This window comes from Falco punctatus (assembly GCF_963210335.1).
Source record: "Falco punctatus genome assembly, chromosome: 5".
Taxonomy (NCBI): Eukaryota; Metazoa; Chordata; class Aves; order Falconiformes; family Falconidae; genus Falco; species Falco punctatus.
In genome coordinates this window covers 62224088-62242929 of record NC_137584.1, presented here as the reverse complement: position 1 = coordinate 62242929, position 18842 = coordinate 62224088, and the positions used below count along the sequence as shown (strand labels likewise).

Here is an 18842-nt window from a genome sequence, read left to right as displayed (position 1 = left end):
CACACAGTCCAAATTCGGTGCAATATACTGTAAGTTAATCTCCAGTAAAGCACAGTGAAGAGAAAAACCTTGGAAGAAAACAGATGGAGAAAGTAGAGCAAACAATTTGCATATATATGATATGTCTCTCAGTTAAGATTAGCATTTCCTACTTTGCCTGAAAAGCCCTTAATAAAAATCCAACTGCATTTTTGCCTCAAATCAGTAGAATCAGAGGAAATGCCCTAATGCCACAGCGTCCCCCAACCCACAGGGAGCCCAGCATGGGGTGGGGTCTCCATCTTCCGCTGCGGTCCCATGTTCCTGCTATGCTGCAGGCAGAGGACAGAGAAAAAACCTCTGTCTCTGCAATATTTGTTCCGCATAGCCTTTATAGCACTGAAGTATCACTGGGGTCCTGGGTTACTCTACATGGGCGGCTGGTGGAGGAGCATGATCATCTTCCCGTTTATGTACCGTCCTTCAAGGTTCCCTCTGAGCATGCAGTTACAGCAAGTGCTTGGGGATGAACTTGGTGCCTTTTCTGCACTTGAAGCCTGTAATGTGGATATGTATCTTACAGTAGGCAGGTATTTGTTAGAAAACAAAAAATCAACTTCCCTTTTACAAAAAGGAGACTCTGCACTTAAGATTGCTCTGAAATTTCCATACATGCATAGCTCTGTCCTCATGTCTCTTTCCAAAAACACACAGACCAATAAAGTGTTGAGGTGGTCAATCACAGCAATATGCCACCTCCATAAACAAAAGCGTTGACAAATATTAAATGCAGCTATGCAGGAAATAAATAAAAATTTACAAATCTCTTTTGTTGCAGCAGTAAAAAAGGCATAGAAGCTTTCTCACACCCACAAGCTCGAGAGTGCTGTATTTAGAGTGCTGAAAAGCAAATTCCAGTGCTGAAACTCACTTCTGTGGAGGACTACATTTGGGTGTACTGCCTAAGTCCTGAAAGCAGTGACTAAAACATACTTATTTTTGACATGTACTCCAGTACTGTCTGTCTTTCACAGATTGTGATGGAACCAGATAGTGATCCTGAAAAGCAAAGGCAAACTAGTTTGCTACTATTTGGGTATTTAATAGAAGCAAAGCAAGAAAATTGTATGATGCTGTTTACATTTTTGTGTAAACCTTGTCTCTCATGTGTTACAGAATCTTGTTCTTTATGAAGTGCAGCAAGTTCTTAATCCTGTGTCCTCATAAATAATTCATGGAAAAAGGACTACCAGGGTGTAGCTGCCGTTGTCTCCTTTTGGCACTGTGATTTCTGTGGTAATCCGAATTGTCATATCACCAAGGTCTCATGTGTAAATGTAGCTAGATAGTGTTAGGTTTCATTCCAACATCAAGTCTCTAACATGTGTATGCAGATGAGATGCTTGCTCTCCAGAAAGTTATTTGATTAAGCAGCAAAATTAATCCAGTCTTTATGGATACAGTGAAACTGGAAGAGTTTCAGTATTTGATTTTCTGGCTCACATTTGTGTTCATTTAAGTAAGATTTACTCTCCTACTTGTTAAGGTTGCAAACCTGCATGCTGGGTGTGAAGTTTCCTCTTTGGTGGAACATGGCTTCCTGTTGATGGAAGAAGCTGCTTATAAGGAGATTTCTGCTTTGTTTTTGCATTTTAGCAGCTAAATAAATAAAATCTCAGATCTTGCTGGGGTTTTGTCTTTGCAGACTTCTGCAAAGGTGAGAGGTTTCAGGGGTAGTAAAGGCTGCCTGGGTTGGTTGTGGCAGTCCTGCAAAGTCACTGCCATGTAGCTCAGCACAGCTGGAAAAATTTCCCTGGCTACTGGCATGTGGCAGTGCTTGCAGTTGCTGTAGAACTCTCTTAACTTTGAAAAACGGTAGTACAGATGTAAGCTACTTTGCTGGATAAGACACTTAGAATGGTTGTTAGGAGTATTTTTTTTTCTATACTTGATGATGGCCATCCAACGTGGTTACCAAAATAACTTTGTATATGTTTGAGGCAGAGCATCTCCTGAGGCTGGCAGCAGGGGACACCCTGGGGAAAGCCAGCCTCCGCCCGCAGCCGGAATCGCAGCGGGAGGGGTGGCAGCTTGGGCACACGGTGGGAGTTTGTGATTTATGGAACCACTGCAGAACCAATTGGAGATCATTTGCTGCTTTTTCGTTCCTGCTTTAAGAGGGACATTACAGTAATAATGTCTGTGAAGAGGAGGAAAAACACACTGTGGTTTGTTTGACCTTCTCCTTTTGCATCCCTTTGAAGCCGGTAAGTAAATAATTTGGGCAACAAAATCGGCACTCCACAATGTTCCTTTCTTTTGCTGTTCTACCTTCTGTTCCTGCTCTCTCAGCCCTCCTCCAAGCCACTGCTTGGTTAGCTTGGGCAGCAAAATGGGTGTCCTGAGGAATTGCTGCAGCACAGGGATTAGAATGTTTCCTGGGAATCTAATGGAGTCAAACAAATGAAAATGCAGTTCAAAGAAGAAGTTTACACACTATTTATTTTGCATTTTGCAAAGTAATACTTGCAAAGTATACTTGAAAGTATACTGCAAAGTGGGGGACTTCTTCCCTTGAAAAGATATTAATACTAATTTAAAGACCATGGCAGATTGCAGTCACTGTTTTTTCAGATGATTATAGACTTGGCCTTAGTTTTCAGTGGTTTATTTGAAAACAGTTTTTGCTGTATCCACAAAATATTGTGAAGAATGTAAAGCTGGACTTCTGAAAAAACCTGCCTTGGATATATATACTTCTTTAGATACAGGGCTCAGCCTGCTGCTCGGGTGGTGTAAATGGCATCTGCCCCGAAATTGTGGTTTGTGAAATCCCCAAATGCATGTGGTCACCCCCACTGCTGCTCCCTGTGACGCCCATGGCTCTGTACCCCAGCACCACTGGGGAGGGGGACTGGGGTTGCTCACCTGCTCAGTAATGCCTCAGGCCCACAGTGTTGCCCTTTGTTTTTGTTACCTGCTTGAGCCCATTGCCAGGAGCAGCACAGAGGCCTGACACCTTCATCGTTCTCTGGAGAAGTGACGGGTTCAGGTCATGGTTGCATGGTGGTCTCTCTCTCTCCCATTATGATGGCTCAGTGAAGAGCTGATGCTCTTGATGCAGGTTTGGCAGTGGAGGGATTGGAGATGAAATGCTTAATTCTGGGTTTTACTCCATCACCTCAGAGCAGTGAAGGTACAAACCGTTTGTGTTCGCAGTGTGCATGATTCTGTTAGTGATGGAGGTCAGAGCAGCCGTATGAAAACCTGAAGTGTTGTCAGACCACAACAGTGGATTTGGATGGCATCTGGCAAAAAGTCTTGGTTTTTCCCTGGTCTTTTCTCCTATCCCACATGAGCAGGGAGGGCACAGGTTTGGCTGGAAAGAGTTGCTTTCTTTTTTAGATACTTGTCTGTTCTTACGCATAACTCAAATCTTCTCTTAAACACGGGCACATAACTCCTTCTTGACTCAGTTATTATTGTATCTTTTAATAAGCTGGAGTTATTGAGGGAAAGCAACATGGAAGACGAGGCGAATTTCACTTCTCCCTGTGGGGCTTCTCGTCAGAGCTTGCAAAGCCGTACCTTCAACTCAGTGGCATTTTCTTCACTTCGGCTGTGTCCATTTGCAGCTGTGGCTCTTCAGAAAATGCTGATTTCTGGCTGAATCAAGAATGTAGGTATACAAACTCAGTTTTCTTGCTCTCTCCTCTCAAGGGAAGGAGGAGTTGGGAAGGAAGAAGGACAAGCTGGCAGCGCCCCACTAGCTTTGCACCCTGGCCTCCACACAGGGTAGGGAGAAAACACCCTGTCCTGGGCACCATCATGATGTGGGCATGCAAAGGATGTCAAACTGGGGGAGAGGAGGTGGAGAGGGAAATTAGGTTGCTTTGAGTGTCTTCATCCCAGTGGAAAGAGATCAGCAGCCAAGGGGCAGCAAGTAGCGGGAGCCTGTAGCCAGAGAGCCTGAGAGAGAAATGCTGGTGCCTGACGGGGCTTGCACAGAGGGGTGGAAGAGGACAGGGAGCTGCTGGCTGTGTGTGTGAGCACACCTAGGTGTAACACGTATTTAGCGCTGGAGTGAGTCCAAGCCTGTTATTAACTGCTTCGTAAGGGTGAATCAGAAGGATGAAGGCGGCAGCTGTTTGCTGCCAGGATGTTGTAGCAATGCTTCTGAAAATGTACTTTGATATCATGCTATGTAGCTGTTTTGTAGTTAGTGGTATAAATGTGTTTCATGAAAGATGCAGCATGTGGAAACTTTTTATAGCAGTTATTTGAAAAACTGTAATCTTCTCCCTAACTCAGAGGGTGATGTGCTGAGTGCTTGGATGAAGGCAGGGTACGTGTGCCCTTATGTGTGTGAGCAAGGGGTGGAAAAGCCTGGGAGACAGGAGTGAGAGGCCAGGGCTTGTCTGTGCACTGGATTTGGGAAGAGGTGGGAGTAGAGTCAGCCTAGCCAGGTGATTTTGGGTGGCAGGAGGGTACCTGAAGGAACCAGCATCATTTTCAGAGGTCTCTAACTCTGCTTCTTCTGGGATCAACTCCATTTTGCTAAAGCCACAGTATCTGTTGGGGCTGTGTCCAGGGCAGCTCACAGTGTGGGGCTGGAGCTCATTCGTGGGCATTGATTTCATTGCCTACATCCATCCTGGGCAGGGTAGATCCTGGAAGGGGCCCTTGTGCCCATGAGCCAGCAGCCATGGTCAGACCCAGCCCAGACACAGCTACTTGGAGCTACGCCTTCACCTTGTCCTACGCACATCCATCATGCATGTGTCTGAGGATGGGAAATGGTGCTGCCTGCCAGCCACCTGGTACCTCCTCTTGCCCTCCCCACAGGGACATGTGCTGGTGTCTTCTGGCAGGTTCCCAGGTTTGGTTTCACATGCAGGCGCTGCTCTCAGCGAGCACCGTGTGAGGGGGCAAGGTGCAGGCGGCGTGCCCGCTGCAACGGCAGAAGGTGCCGGTTGTGGTTCTTACTTGGGGAGTTATTTCCACCTTCTGCTGTAGGAGGCTATTTTTATCTCTGGTAAACAGCCTTCATTCCAGCGCTGTGTGATCTCTGGTGCAACCTGTGCGTAGGCCAACAGGCGGGCACCCGCGATCCAGAGACCACGATCTTGATCTTTATTCAAATGCCTGTGGGAACTTTGTTTACAAAGCATGTTTGATGTGCTTTTAGTAACTCTTGGTGCTGAGGAGAGATTTTATTAAATCTAAGTGTGTTTTGTCTTTCTTGTGCTCCAAAGATTTTGCTTTGCTCTTGTCCAGTGAGAAGTGGTGAAGCCTGGAAGTCCAAGGCAAGGCTGCCACCTTCTTGCCAAATGGGGTGATAGAAAGCAGTTTCCTAGAAGTAAACAGTAAGTGAAAATGTAGTGTTAGCCAGAAATCCTGCATTGAACTGACCAGCTGAATACATGTATTTCCAGCCAGAAGAGCTGTGCCAATAGAAAAGAGTGCGAGATCGGGTATTTAAACCATAGTTTTCATAAGGGGAAGCAGTTGTGTTTTAAATGGAAACGTATCTGAGGTTTGGTCAATACATTTCTATTGAAAATCAAAATGTAATGCGGAAAATAATGTTAAGAACCAAACTAATGGTATTATTGTTCACATTTTTCATTTGAAACTGTGAACAGGGATACGTTTTGAATTCCTTATAGTTTGCCTTCATTTCTGAGCCCTTGATATATAGTGGGATTGTATTTTTAAATTTTTTATTACATTTAGTCATTAAATCTCTCTTTCAATGAGTTATCAGATCCTGAGTTTTATTCCACCTTCCCTCCATACCTTCACACTCCTTGCCTAGGGTGCATTTCTTAGCAAATTTCAGTCCAAGATTTTTATTTTGCTGTGGTAATCTTGCTGAGAAATTAAAAATTTAGAGCTGCAGTCAGGCTTCTCTGTAAGAAGCAATAGTTACTAGGGCTTGGTCTGACTTTTTGCACGCTGCTTTGGTTCTTGTGGTGAACAAGCTTTTGTCATGACCTTTTCCTTTGAGGCAGACAGAACAGAGGCAAGAAGGGATGTTACGAGGCAGGATGGTGCTGTGCTTGCCTCTTACCAGCTGGAGTGTTTGAATGACCATGCTTCATCAGTGAAAAGTCAGAAAATAGCATTTATGCTTTCTCAGCTCAAAAGGTATTCTGGTGTTAATACGCTTCAACACTGACTGAAAGGCAGATGTAAAAAAAAAAAAAAAAAGGAGTTTCCCTGGGAACAAGACCTTGTATAACCTCAACGGAGATTGGCAGGCTGAGGTGTCTGGTGCCCAGTTTTGCCTGTACGCTTTCTGCAGAAATACAATGCTTTGTGACCTGGACAGCTGTCAGGGTCTTACCATGATAGCAGTGTCTTTTCAGTTTTGTACCACAATGGGTCCTTGGGGTTGTACCGATGTGACACAGGCCAGAACATAGCCCAGCGAGGGAAGACTGTGGAACACTAAACTTTTCATTTTAAGGAGTTCATCCCCATGACATTTTGTTGTGGTGGTGTAACTTTTCCCTTTGTTTTTCCCTTTTCTTTCCCAATAAGCGTAAGTTGCAAACCAAGTTCTGGGTTGTAGTTACTTTATTTTCATCAGCCCAACTAAAGTAAATGCTTACTGATAGAAACACACAGTGTAAATTAAAGGCCACGGGCAGTTCTTTTTTAGTACGCAGCAGTTGGCTACACAGGCAGCAAGGTTGTCCTGTGTCCTGCTGCACATGATCTGGTTTTACACTGCTTGGATCTTTGTGGACACCTCTCTGGGTTCATAAAGTTGATAGCTTGTGTACTGTATTACTCTGTATATTTTTATTCCTGTTGTAGAAAGTTTCCATTAAAAGATGATTTGCTCAAGGGGCCAGTTTGCCTTTCATCCTGAGTATTTTCCTATGTATTATGAAATCAATAATGCTTGAATAAAAAACTTGAAAAATGGATGTGTCTTAAAGTATGTGAACAAGGAGCTCTGAAAAAAAAAATTAATATGTTTTATGGTGATATGATTTTGGATCTATGTCTTCTATTCACCACTATTCCAAGCATGAACCTGTGACAAAATTCAATTGTAGGCAAAAAAGCTAGTGATAAAGATAAGGCTTCAAAATAAATTCTGTTTCTTGTGAAAAAGTGGTTGAGTGAGTTGGATGAAATGGCAGTGTAATTATATAGTAGCAAGTTGAAGTTTGATAGCTTGGAGCTTATCTTTGCACAGCATGCCACCTTCCCCCCAACCCCTGGTATGGCACGTTTCTTTATCAACACTTCATTTTTAGTTGTTCATTTTAAAATAATCTCATCAAACTTTAAATTTGTTCCTCCTAGAGATCGTGGAAGGAAATTCAGATAGTCATTGAAGTGCACAGACCAAAACAGTTTTACTAAAATATCCCCAAAGGTAAAATTTTGGGTAGTTAAAGTGAATATTGTGAATTCCCAGCTCTGCAGGATTCTTTATTTTATTAACACTTCTGGAACTAACATTGGTTTTGCAGTGATAAAGGATAACAGAATAGAAGACTCATGTAAATAGTGCCGATGCCCTAACTGACCTAAAACCAAGGACTGCCTGTTATATGCCCGTATCTATGGGACTGGTTCCACTGTTGCAATAGTTTTCATGATTTGGAAGATTCAGCAGAATGAAATGGTTTAAGCTTTAATGTATACATTTTAAGTTACTAGTACACTTTTAAATAGTTCAGCAAAAATTACTTCATTTAGTAGTCAAGGTCTTTGATACTTGCTTCCTTCCCCTCCATGGATGCTTCCTGTTTTCCATGTCCGTCCCCACATCCCTCCATGTATTTCCATGTACCTTTTCCTGTTGTCATGCGTTCTGCTGCAGCTGCTCCTCCAATGCCTCTCCACCAAGGAAAGGCTCCAAAGCTGAGCTGGCTCCTACACAGTGCCACAAAAACACACTTTGTGGGCACCTACCTTCACCCCTGGAGCAAGGAGGCGGCACCACTTAGATCTCCAGGCATGCTACCATGAAGCAGTCCGTGTACCATTAACAATGCACGTCCCACTTCTGTAGCCCCTCTTGTGTTTTTGCCTTGTCCCCTGGGCTTTTTGTATTGTGCAAGTGGTGCAAGCAAACCAACCGGAAAGTAAGATGAGTCAGGTCTGTGACAGTACGTAGTTAAATCATGTCTGTGCTTTCATGTGTGATTCAGTTACCCTCTCTCTGATGGTTCTTTCTATGGAAATAAATTGTGGAACAAGAATTGGGAGAAAACAGTTTAAGGAAGGATCCTACCTATTACATGTGGAATTGCACCTTCAGAGTTTCAGTAGGATTTGGCTGTAAAACAGAAAGCCAGAGAGACTCTGCTTGTACAGGACTGTCAAATACATCTTAGTTCATGAGTATTCCCAGCCCTCCTTTCTCCCGCTTTACAAGAGAAATATGACTGTGTTTATTTGTTGCCAGTGTTCCAACGATAGCATAACTGAGGTGGAGTAAAACAAAATGCTTTTTTAAAAGGTGGAAGCGCACGTGAGATGATTATGTGACCAGCATTTTCTTATGCATTTTTATTGAGGAATATGTTTTGTTTCCCTTCCTTGTTTCTTCTCCTGCTGCAGGGGATGGATGTGGGCACATGGTGATGTATCAGGATAGTGGGACCCTGGCATCCAAGAACTATCCCGGGACATACCCAAACTACACTCTTTGTGAAAAGAAAATCCAAGTGCCTCCGGGAAAACGCTTGATCTTAAAAATTGGAGATCTGGATATCGAATCACAGAAATGTGAATCCAGCTACCTTACCATCCAGAGCTCTTCAACATTGCATGGTATGTAAAAGATAAGGCAGTGGTTGATGCATGAACTGGTAGAAATGTGAGTAAAGGCTGGGTCAGCAGAATGGAAGAAATGTCAGCTTTTGTCCTTTCCTCCTCTTTTTTTGTATTCAAGTGTGCTGTTCTCAGTATGGGAGGCCACTGACCGCACCGTGTGCTGTTCTGCCAAGGCTGGAGGTGCTGCCATGCTGCTCTGTGGAGGGGCCCACCGGGGCTTGTGCCTGCTTCTGGCGCATCCACTGCAGGGGCTCTGCCCTCAGGCCTGCAGAGCTGTACTGTCACAGCTTTGGTAGAGCAAGTACGTGGATCTGTATCGGCCCCATACCCTTCTCGGGTAGCTCACGGGCTAGACAGAGGCAAGATGAGAAGCTGGAGCCAATGATCCTGCACGTCTCTATTTCCTAGGCAGTTCAGGGCTCAGAGAGGAGGTAACCTTTGTTAATGCTACCTATTAGACACTGATAACCTTTGCTAATATACAGGCTTTAATACTCGAAGATATTAAATATGTGCAGCCAGTCTGCACTCCTGTGAGAGATTTGCGCAGGAAGATAAGTGAGTAATCTGCTACAGCTGTGCACTTAAAACAGTCATAATGACAACGGGATCCCCCACAGGGAGAACCTGAGGCCATTCTCAAATCAGTTTTCTCAGCCAGTTGTCGCTGAAACTTTTGATCTGCTCTTTCTAGAAGAGTCAAACTGATTTTCAAGTCAGTGCACCCTTTTTCACAAGTCCGACTTAAAGTCAGGGCTGCAAGAAGTTCCACACTGCAGAAAGAAACTAATGGATTGACAGTTCATAAAATTTTGCCTGCTGGGAGTGGGCTCTAGCCCTTCAGTCAGCTGAGGCTGAATGTGCTGTACTGGACTTAACAAGCAGAATGGATTCAATGGGAAAAGACGATGAAGAGATGAGCTATATAGAGCCTCTGCAGGTTTTCAGCTCACCCAGCTCATTGCTTGGCTCAATAAACTGTGTGGCTCTCCTAAGATGAGGACTCATAAGATATCTTAGTAGTAGGAGGGGGTGATTGCCTTTCATTCATGAGCATGATAGGCCTATCACTCATCTGGTAAGATAAGATCAGGTGAAGTATTACAGCCTTGCTTGCAAAGGAAGGTAAAGGTAATTATTGTTCTCATGGGGGAGTATACGTTTTGAAACTGCCTTTGCTAAGAGCGGGTAGTGACGTGTTGATGCCTAAGCCTCGCATAGAGCTTGATTTGAAGCATAGGGAACATCTCTCTGTGTGCTGGGATGGTTTTTTTTATGTTGTTTCCTTCGTTTCAGATTGGTAAGTAATGAGTTGCGTTCACCTGAAGCAGTTTGTACTTGGCAGTAAGAGATTGGTGATAAGTATTGCATTATTGTATCTTTGAACAATTTTTATGGATGCTATCTTGACAATTGTAATCAAAGGCTTTTCTAGGAAACAAGGATAAATCAATATATTGTTTTCTGAAGTGAAAAATCTTGGATATTGATGGCAATTCCGGCTCCTTACACGTCAGTCTGAAGATATCTTCATGTAGTTCAGTCTGCAGTTACTCAGCCTGCAACCATGAAATACCTGTGTATTATGCAATGAAATCCATATAATGAATTTCTTTAAAGTATTCCCCCACACATTTTCAGACCTGACTGGTGATGTCTGATGCATGTGGACTGTAAATTTGCATTCGCAGTAACGAACTGCACAATTAGCAGATTTTACTCATATGATTAAACAAGTTTTATAGCTTAGGCAGGCATACCATCTGTAATGGTTTTTGTGGTCTGCAGCTTGCTGTAGACTTTCCCACTAGCATACCTACAGAGTCTCTGCTCTATATTCAGGTAAATCCATATGGAAAACCAGTGTGGAAATAGCACTGTATGCATAAATTCATAATATTACTTGTATTTTAAAACACATGGGAATTCATAGATGAGATAAGAGCTTCTGTAAGTCAGTTGTTTCAATAGTCTTGCTATAGCTCTGGGGTTTAATATGCATTTACATAAACAAAAGAAGTTTTGTGAGTAAGCACTGTGAAGTCCATTCAGCCTGTTAAATGACCTTTTAGGTAGCTGTTTCTGAGCCTAGATCTCCTCTTTGCAACCCTCCCCTCTTCATGAACATCTACAGGCAGGACGACATCTTCCCTTTGGCCACAAAGATATTGACCTTTGCCATTGAAATCTTTCACTGGACAGTGGAGAGTTGAAAAGATTTTGCAGGCTTTGAAAACATCTGTGCAATTAAAAACTAATCTTTGCATGTTTTCTGTGTTTGACCTGGGTTTAAAAAGGAAAACCTAAAAAGCCAAGTATGAAAGCTGGTGGTGTGAATGTTACTCATGTTTCAAATTAGCCAAGCAGTCTTTGCTCTTTATAGAAGAGGTTTGCAATTATAAGACAATAAGGTCTAAAGGGAAGTATGTTTTAAATACCATGCTGATCTGTTCAGCTCTACAGAAGACAAAAGAGAATGTTGGTATGCATACAAACATCTGTCGAGGAGTGTATCTGAAGCTTAGAAATTGGTCAGAGGCAAAACACTAGATTATGTGCATAAATATAAAATTAGTGTAAACAAGTCTTCAGATGACAAAGTATTGTTTTCCTTTCAGATTTCTCCCACGTGCTGTCTTTACATTTAGCTGTGATTCATTCATTGTTATAACCTTCTGCTGGGATTCATGCAGTACAGCGAGGAGTAACTCAATTCATGTTTGGGGTATTTATGTTCCATGTAGTAAGGGGAAGCTGTCATATATAAATGAATGGATTGATTGATTTATGTTAGTCATAACATTGATTTCTTCACTTTTGTAAGTCAGTGTCTACGGATTAGGTGACTTACATGCAAGTTTTATTTAAGTTCAGAGCATTCCGTAAATTTTTAAGTTGATAGAATAGTACTATGAATCTAATCCCTTCCTAGAAAAGCCTTGTTTTGTCTCCTAAAGCCTCCCTGCTCAATGGGACACAAATGTGATGCTACAGTTCTTCTCACCTTAGATACTTCTCAGCTTTGATGGACCTGTGAAAGCAGCCACTGCATTTAGATTTCTCCAATACTGCAATCAAAAGGAAGTCATTATATAATCTTAATGAAGCTCTAAAACTGGAGACATAAAGCTGCTGAACACTGTATCTCTGGGTTATTACTCTGCAGACTATTCCTCTGATGTTCACAGGAGGAAGAAACCTGTAGCAAGCCTTTTCTTTCAAACTGTTAGCTTTGTATCCAGACTTAGATGTGAAAATATTAATCATCAGTTAGCAAAGGTAGTCAAAACCAGGTTTGGTGAAACTGAATCACCTTTGTCTGACAAACCTTTAAATATTAGCACAGCTTTGCACGTGTTGTCTCTAGGGGAAATAAATAGATGATTATGTTCTGTTTCAAAGGCATAGCTTTGCACTGGATGAAAATATGGAGGGGTTTTGTCCCACAAAAGGAAAATCTAGAACAAAAATAAATATAAAGCATGATGTCATGGTGTAGACAAGGTGCAACCTTTACTGAAACGCTTTTCTTCTCAAGTTAATAGCATTAGCTGAGCATATTAAAAATACTGAGCTCTGAATAAGAGCTTCTGATTTTTTAATTAGTTAAAGGAATACGTGAAAACAAGACTAACTATGTGGGCCCTGTAGTCCTCAAGAACAAAACTTTCACTACTTGTGAAGGTGTAACATAAAAATGTTTTAGAAGTTCGACAGGACCTGCTTTTAGTCAGTTTCTTTGAATGTCTTTATCAGATTTCTGTACCTCTTTTGACCCTTCTTTCTTACTTTTTCCCCTCGCTTTCCCCAACTAATGGCTTAATATTTTTTCCCTTAATTTGGTGAGATGATCATCAGTCTTGACTGGAGAGATAGATGAAAGAAGAGATAAGTGCCTACTTACTTCTCCATTCACTTGCAGTCAGTAGGAGGTTGATGTGTTCCTCTGGGGTGGATGTCAGATCTGCTGAGTGACTAATAATAATTTGGAGAGTTAGTGCAGTTACCTTGTTCTTGCATAATTTATAGCCCGTAAGTAGCGTCAAATAGATAGAGAAATTACTGAAAATGCTTCCTCCTCCCTGCACCCCATCACTAAGGGTTGTTAGACAAATTGAGCATTTACTGATACATGAGTGTCTGACGGATGCTGACTGAGTGTGTGCATGTGCCTGTATGCACACGGGTGTGGGTGTGCAGGAGAACTGAGCGCTTTTTGGATGCCTTCTACCTGTCATTATGACTTGAGGGGATTCATCGAACTGGTCTTTCCTTATTATGTATTGTAATAAGTGTCTTGCTTGAATAAAGGGAGTGTCCAGGTTTCTTTTTTGCCCCTCAAAGGAAACTTGTTATTACAGTATTGTTTCTGGTATTTCAGGAAATCCAGGGAAATGCCCAGACAAGTTCTCGCTGAAGATCAAGTTGAGCAGTTTCTTGACAGTCAGAACTCTTCTAACATTAGGTTTCGCCTGAGTGGTTGCAGTATCCCAAGGTTTCAGCTCTGGAAAGATTTATGCAATGTAGAATGTCTGTGTTTGTTTTATCAAATGAACTCTTTTTTTTTCCTCTTAGTTGCATAAAATGTATTGTGTATTTTTCTGTGGTTTTTGTTAAACAGCTGCAGTTCTTTATTAATGATTCTTAACTGTTGCTGTGCTTCTGTCTTTGGGTTTGGCTAAAACCACAGCCATGTTAGAAGTGGGGGGTCTCACCTGAGGTCAAGCAGGTCAGGCAGACCTACAGCCTGTGCAGGTGGCCCAGAGCCTCCCTTTTTAAATTGTAATTACTTCTCTGGCCTGACGCTACTTGGGTGCCTTTATCACAGGTTTTGGCAACCCTTTGGAAATGTTAACTGAAAGTTATGTTTGTTTTTCCTTAAATGAGAAATGCTTTCTGCTCAGGCTGAGGTCAGACTGTGGTGCACAGAGTTAAATGCTGAATAACCAGCTTGTCTCATGCTGACTACTTTTGTCAACTCCTATCTACTGAGTATTAAACGCCACCTTCCCCATGTTCTGCAAAGGACACAGAGCAGCACTTTTCATCTCCTGGCATGTCCTTGCAGGGTCACATTGGTTATCCCTGCGCATGTGCATGGCAGGGTTGGAGTGGAGAAGACCTCTCCTCTCAGTAAGGGGGAGAGGAAGAATTACTGCTTATCAAAGTGAAGCATTTGTGTGAAGGTGGAATGGGGATGAATTTCAAAAATGCAGATGTTTTCATACAATGGGTCCTTGCTTGTTTTGTGGGCTGTTTGTGAAAGACTTGCACTCTGGCTGAGTTTTTAGCTCTTAACGTGAAGCAAGTATAATTCGCGTTCCTCGCATCCCCTGTCCTTCCCCTGCTACTGAGGTACTTCCAAATTGCTTTCTTTGAGAAAAGCTACTGACTGTAAGGATCACAATTTAAACATTGTTTCCCCCGAACAAAAGTTAGGAAATTATAATCCTGGAGAGGTAAATCCATAGGATCATTGCTACACCCATGTAGCGAGCTACATAGCTCACTAGCTATGGCTTACTCTGCAAGTAAAGACAGAAAAAAGGGAGAAGATTCCCTGTTGAACAGAGGATGTCATGCATTGATGTCTAAACTGAGTTTCTTAAGGACCTCTGTGAATGTTAAGCTTCAGATTTCAAATGAAGTTGAGGAATTTGAAAGCAGAACAAGCATAGTAAGGTGAATATGCAATAGCTAAAGAGGGAAATAATTACTTTTGAAAGGAAGCAAAACCCTTACAGAAGAGGCAGAAAGTATTAAGATGTACAGAAACAAATGGCATGTAGGCATTGCCAGCTGGTGTGAGAGAAGGGTCCTCTAGGTACAGTGCTTCATAAGGGAAGTAGAAAAAATAAAGGAACATAATTCAGCAAAGCAATCTCAGGAAGTATGCCAGAGCCTGGTTGACAGTAGAAGTATAACTAGACCTCATAAAACCAGACAATGCTGTAAAGATGGTCAGATTTGCAAAACAACACTATTATGAAAAAGACAAAAGCAGTAGACTATTGCTAACATTTAAAATATAAACAACATGTAAAATAGTCTCTTCAGTCTCCAGAGGAGCCAGCCAAAGGATATCCACGAGACAATTTACCCTGTATCTTGCAGGATGTTAATATTGCTTGGAGGCGGTGATTCCAAAATAAAAGTATTTCATGTAAGCCGTCTAAACCGTACTAACACATCAGAAGTTCTGGACGACATTAAATGTTAGTTTAATTATCGAGAATATTAAATTAGGTACATTTGAAATCCCATGGCTCCTAATAGCTCTCCTGCATAATTTAAAAAAAACATATATATTAAAGAATCTGTAGCGAACAGACGGAACCATGGTGGGGTCAGCTCGTTAATGAGACACAGAAGGAAGAAAAGGACCTGGCATCTAGTTGTAGCAGTACTGAAATATGGAAAATACCTACTCAGTTCCATGACATGTAGCACATCTGTTTATTAAATCAAATGCTTTTCTTTGTTCTTAGTAAATAAACCTGCCTGCTTACCCCAGCAGAGCTCCAGCCGAGTCACTTTAACAGGAAGCAGGGAGAGAGACCAGCATTCATGACTTGCTTTTCAAGCCAAATATGCAAAACAACCCACCTCAAACTAACATTAGAAGATGAAAAACTGATAACGTGATCTGGCAGTTCTCAAAAGGGATCTTAAAAAACTTTTGGCTTAGTCCCAGGTTCAGGAATTAAATATTTATCCAGAGTCAAGTCCAAATGCTGCAGTAGAAGTTAGCAGAACTCCTATAAACAAGTTTCTCATTTTCATACCAGACACAAACCAAGGCTTTCTCCATCATCCCTCCTCTCTGCTATGGTTGTACAGTATTCATACAGACAGCCTGGGGAAATCAATAAATCCTAGGTGGAATGGACAGAGAAGAAGGGAACATGTGAGTTTTCGAAGTAGTCGATAAAGTAGTGGTTTTGTCACCTCAATTGCAAGTGAAAAATACTGACTAGTAAATACAGTTTTAAGATGAAGTCTAATGTCAACAGATGCTGATTGGTTTTAATCTTCTAATGTCTATAAAATCTCACAATATGTGTATTCAAGGTAATGGGTAAGTCAGTGGAGAAGAATTCTAGGTGTTGCTGTGGATATAGAAAGTGCATCTAATTCAGGCACATGACGGAGCCTGGGAGACTATCCTTTCTCTGGCTTTACATTAGCGGAAATGGAGGACTGCTGTATGGAAGTGCATAGGAAAGAGTACCTGTGGTTAAAAACAAAGACATTATTTTTTAAAGAGAATTGGAAAACAGATGAAAGCATACAATTTTCTTATCAGTCAAAACTAAACCCAAAGAATTGTCTTGGCCTGGAATTGGCTTTATTTTCTAAGCATTACTAGTTGTCCTCCTGGCAAATTTCTTGGAAGAGAATTAAGAGGTTAAAAAGGCTACTCAGCAAAACCTTGGCAAAATGGAGAGAGGTGCAGCTAAACCTAAAACAATATTCTGGGTAAATCAAATCAGAAAGGTGCTTATACTGGTCATTTTAAACACAATAAGCACTGAAAAGAGTGGACCACCACCTTTTCCTAAATACAGACTGCACATGTCTCTAGTTCTTTCAGGGAGTAAAGAACCTCTAAGGCAAACGGGTGTCTCCTTGGTTTCTCTGAGAACAGCAATAGAGGGGTGAGATACCGCTTATATGTTTTTCTAAACCCTACCTCTCAGCTCTCATTTCTGTATTTGATAGCATGGAAATAAACTGTGCTAGACCTCAGGCAAGTCTGAAGACCTGGGAGCGTAGTGCTGATAGGGTATTACCTGAATTACTGAGAAGAAATGTGTTGACATATTTTGCAAGGCTTCCTCAGTTTGCAATGAAAGAACAAGTGAATGTTTTGTAGTAATGATAGATGTCCCCCTATTTTTTCTTTCCAAGTCTATGCAGAAAAGCGATAAACCTACGGAAAATATTTCTTCCTTCATTCATCCATTCCTCCAGAAAGTGTATGCTCTTTCTTGCTTCTGTATCCTTTAAGGAATTAATCCTGGGCCTCCTTAGTTTTGAGCTACTGATGGGAATCTCTCAGTGCACCAGAACTTCTCTTGGCAGTAATAGCTTGGTAACCCTTCTTGTATTTATTACTTAAAAGTAGAAACTTGTCTTTAGGCATTGCAGGCTGATTTCTTAAGCTGATTGTTTCTGAATTTTTGGCTTTTGTTTGGATTATAAAACTCTTATGTGTCTAGACTATTTTATTTTATTTTATTGTTTTTGCTCATGACATGTGATTTCTTTGTGTAATTATCTGGAACGTATGTAGACTTGCTGCTGGAGGAGACACATAAGCCCTGATCCAGCCAGTGTGTGGTTGAGTGAATCAGCCATCTCAATTATACCTACAGAGGAGATAGGTCACTGCCAATGGCTGCGAGGGAGAGAGCCAAAGAGCACTTGTGAGAAAATATGTAGAGACAGTCCATGAGGGAAGAAAAGGACTAAAGCTTTCTCAGGTGTTTTAATTTGAAGAAATGTGATGCCTCCCTGTCTTCTTCCCTTTTCTCTCTCCTGAAAAAAAAATAATCTAAGTTAGCACTTTACTTCTCCCACTGCAATCTGACACAAAAGACCTTCTCAAATAAATCACTCGTGCAGTTGTCTGGTATGACACAGTGTCAGATGCTGTCTTTTTGATAAGTTCATTTCCTAAGCAATTTGTTTAACCCTTTTTATAGACATTGTTTTCTCTGACTAAGTCATGAGTCATTTTCAAACACGAGTACTCCAGGGAAATGTCACACTTGTCGCTTGTTTCCCTGCCTGCCTGGCTTCGCTGCATGATTTTTATAAGCCAAAAGACAGACTTCCTCCTTTGGTTCGTCCAGTTCTGCTGACAACTGGCTGTCGTTGGATCCGACTGGGCTACTCTGTAGGCTGGTCTTATAGTTGTTATAAGGCCAATGAAGTATTCAGGAGAGATCCTCCCAACAGGATCAAGCAAAATGAAGAAGCTCTTAGGAGCCCGTTAGGAAAGGTACCACTCATCAGATTCATGTTGTGCTGTGACTGTAATTTTTTGTACTTCAAAAGTCAGTTCCATGTTGCCCTAAAGTACCCACCAGCAATAAAATGAGGTTATCTAGGAAAAATGCAAGTGATCATTTTTCATCTGGAGGATTTCCTTTAGGACACAAAAGCTGCCATTAACCTTAACAGAACAGGTGGGCTCAGGGCTTGTGAAGGGTCTTGTTTGTTTTTTCTCTTGGGAAACAGAACAGCTTGATGTTTTACAAAAATCTCTTCTTAGCAGTTTACATTGTAAGTATCCTCATAAATTCAGAAAAATCTACCCAGACTGCTTTGGATTTTCTATGTCATCTGTTCCTGAGGGCAGCCAGGGACAAGCGTTTGCCACCCAGGTGTGGTGACAGGAGGCAAAAGCAAAAACTGTGGCAATCTCAAAAGAAAGCTCCCCTCAGGAACTGACTTCTGAAAAAGAAAAGGTAATTATTAAGAGTCCTGGGCGCGCCTGCTGTCACAAGGAAGGAGTGTCCCAAAGAGTTCCAAGATACTGCAGTTGGTAGCTATAAACCCCTTATCTAATTCAGTGTAAGCTCAAGGTTCTTGTCTCCCTGTCCTGCTCCCTTCATCATCCTCTCTCTCTCCCCCTCTCTTTTTGTTTAAAACTCTAGGGACTCGACCAGTGTACTTCAATAGTACAATGATGTTTTTAAGGGAAAATAAATCAAGACAGGTTCTGAGTCAAGTGGTACTGCCTTATACTACGGTTTGGCTTGTGGCACACAGGTCCTTGAAAACCAGGTACCCTGTTTGTGATCTTCATCTTTCCTGGGTGGCTGCTGTGCTACAGCAGCATGAGCTGTTCGTGCCTGGAGAATTTATCTAGGAGACCCTGTGTAGAGCCCTTGGATTGCTTTTGAACGTTCTGTTCTTTTTTCTAATGAGTTACTGCTGGTTGTAAGCATGCTGTACTTCAAAGGCTTGAAGGGCATTAATCATTCTCTTAAGGCTTATGTGATGAGAGAAGTAGATGCTGGAATTGCTACCATGGAGAGACAACTGGA

General features: G+C 41.8%; 1 protein-coding gene across 1 annotated transcript in view; it reads left to right on the top strand.

Annotated features, from left to right (window-relative positions):
• The window catches only part of DCBLD1 (discoidin, CUB and LCCL domain containing 1), a 56288-nt gene that overhangs the window by 14249 nt on the left and 23197 nt on the right, over positions 1–18842 (top strand). The window contains exon 2 of the mRNA XM_080389520.1: positions 8569–8781. Coding sequence (XP_080245646.1) covers positions 8569–8781 — 213 coding nt within the window. The remainder of the gene's footprint in view (positions 1–8568; positions 8782–18842) is intronic.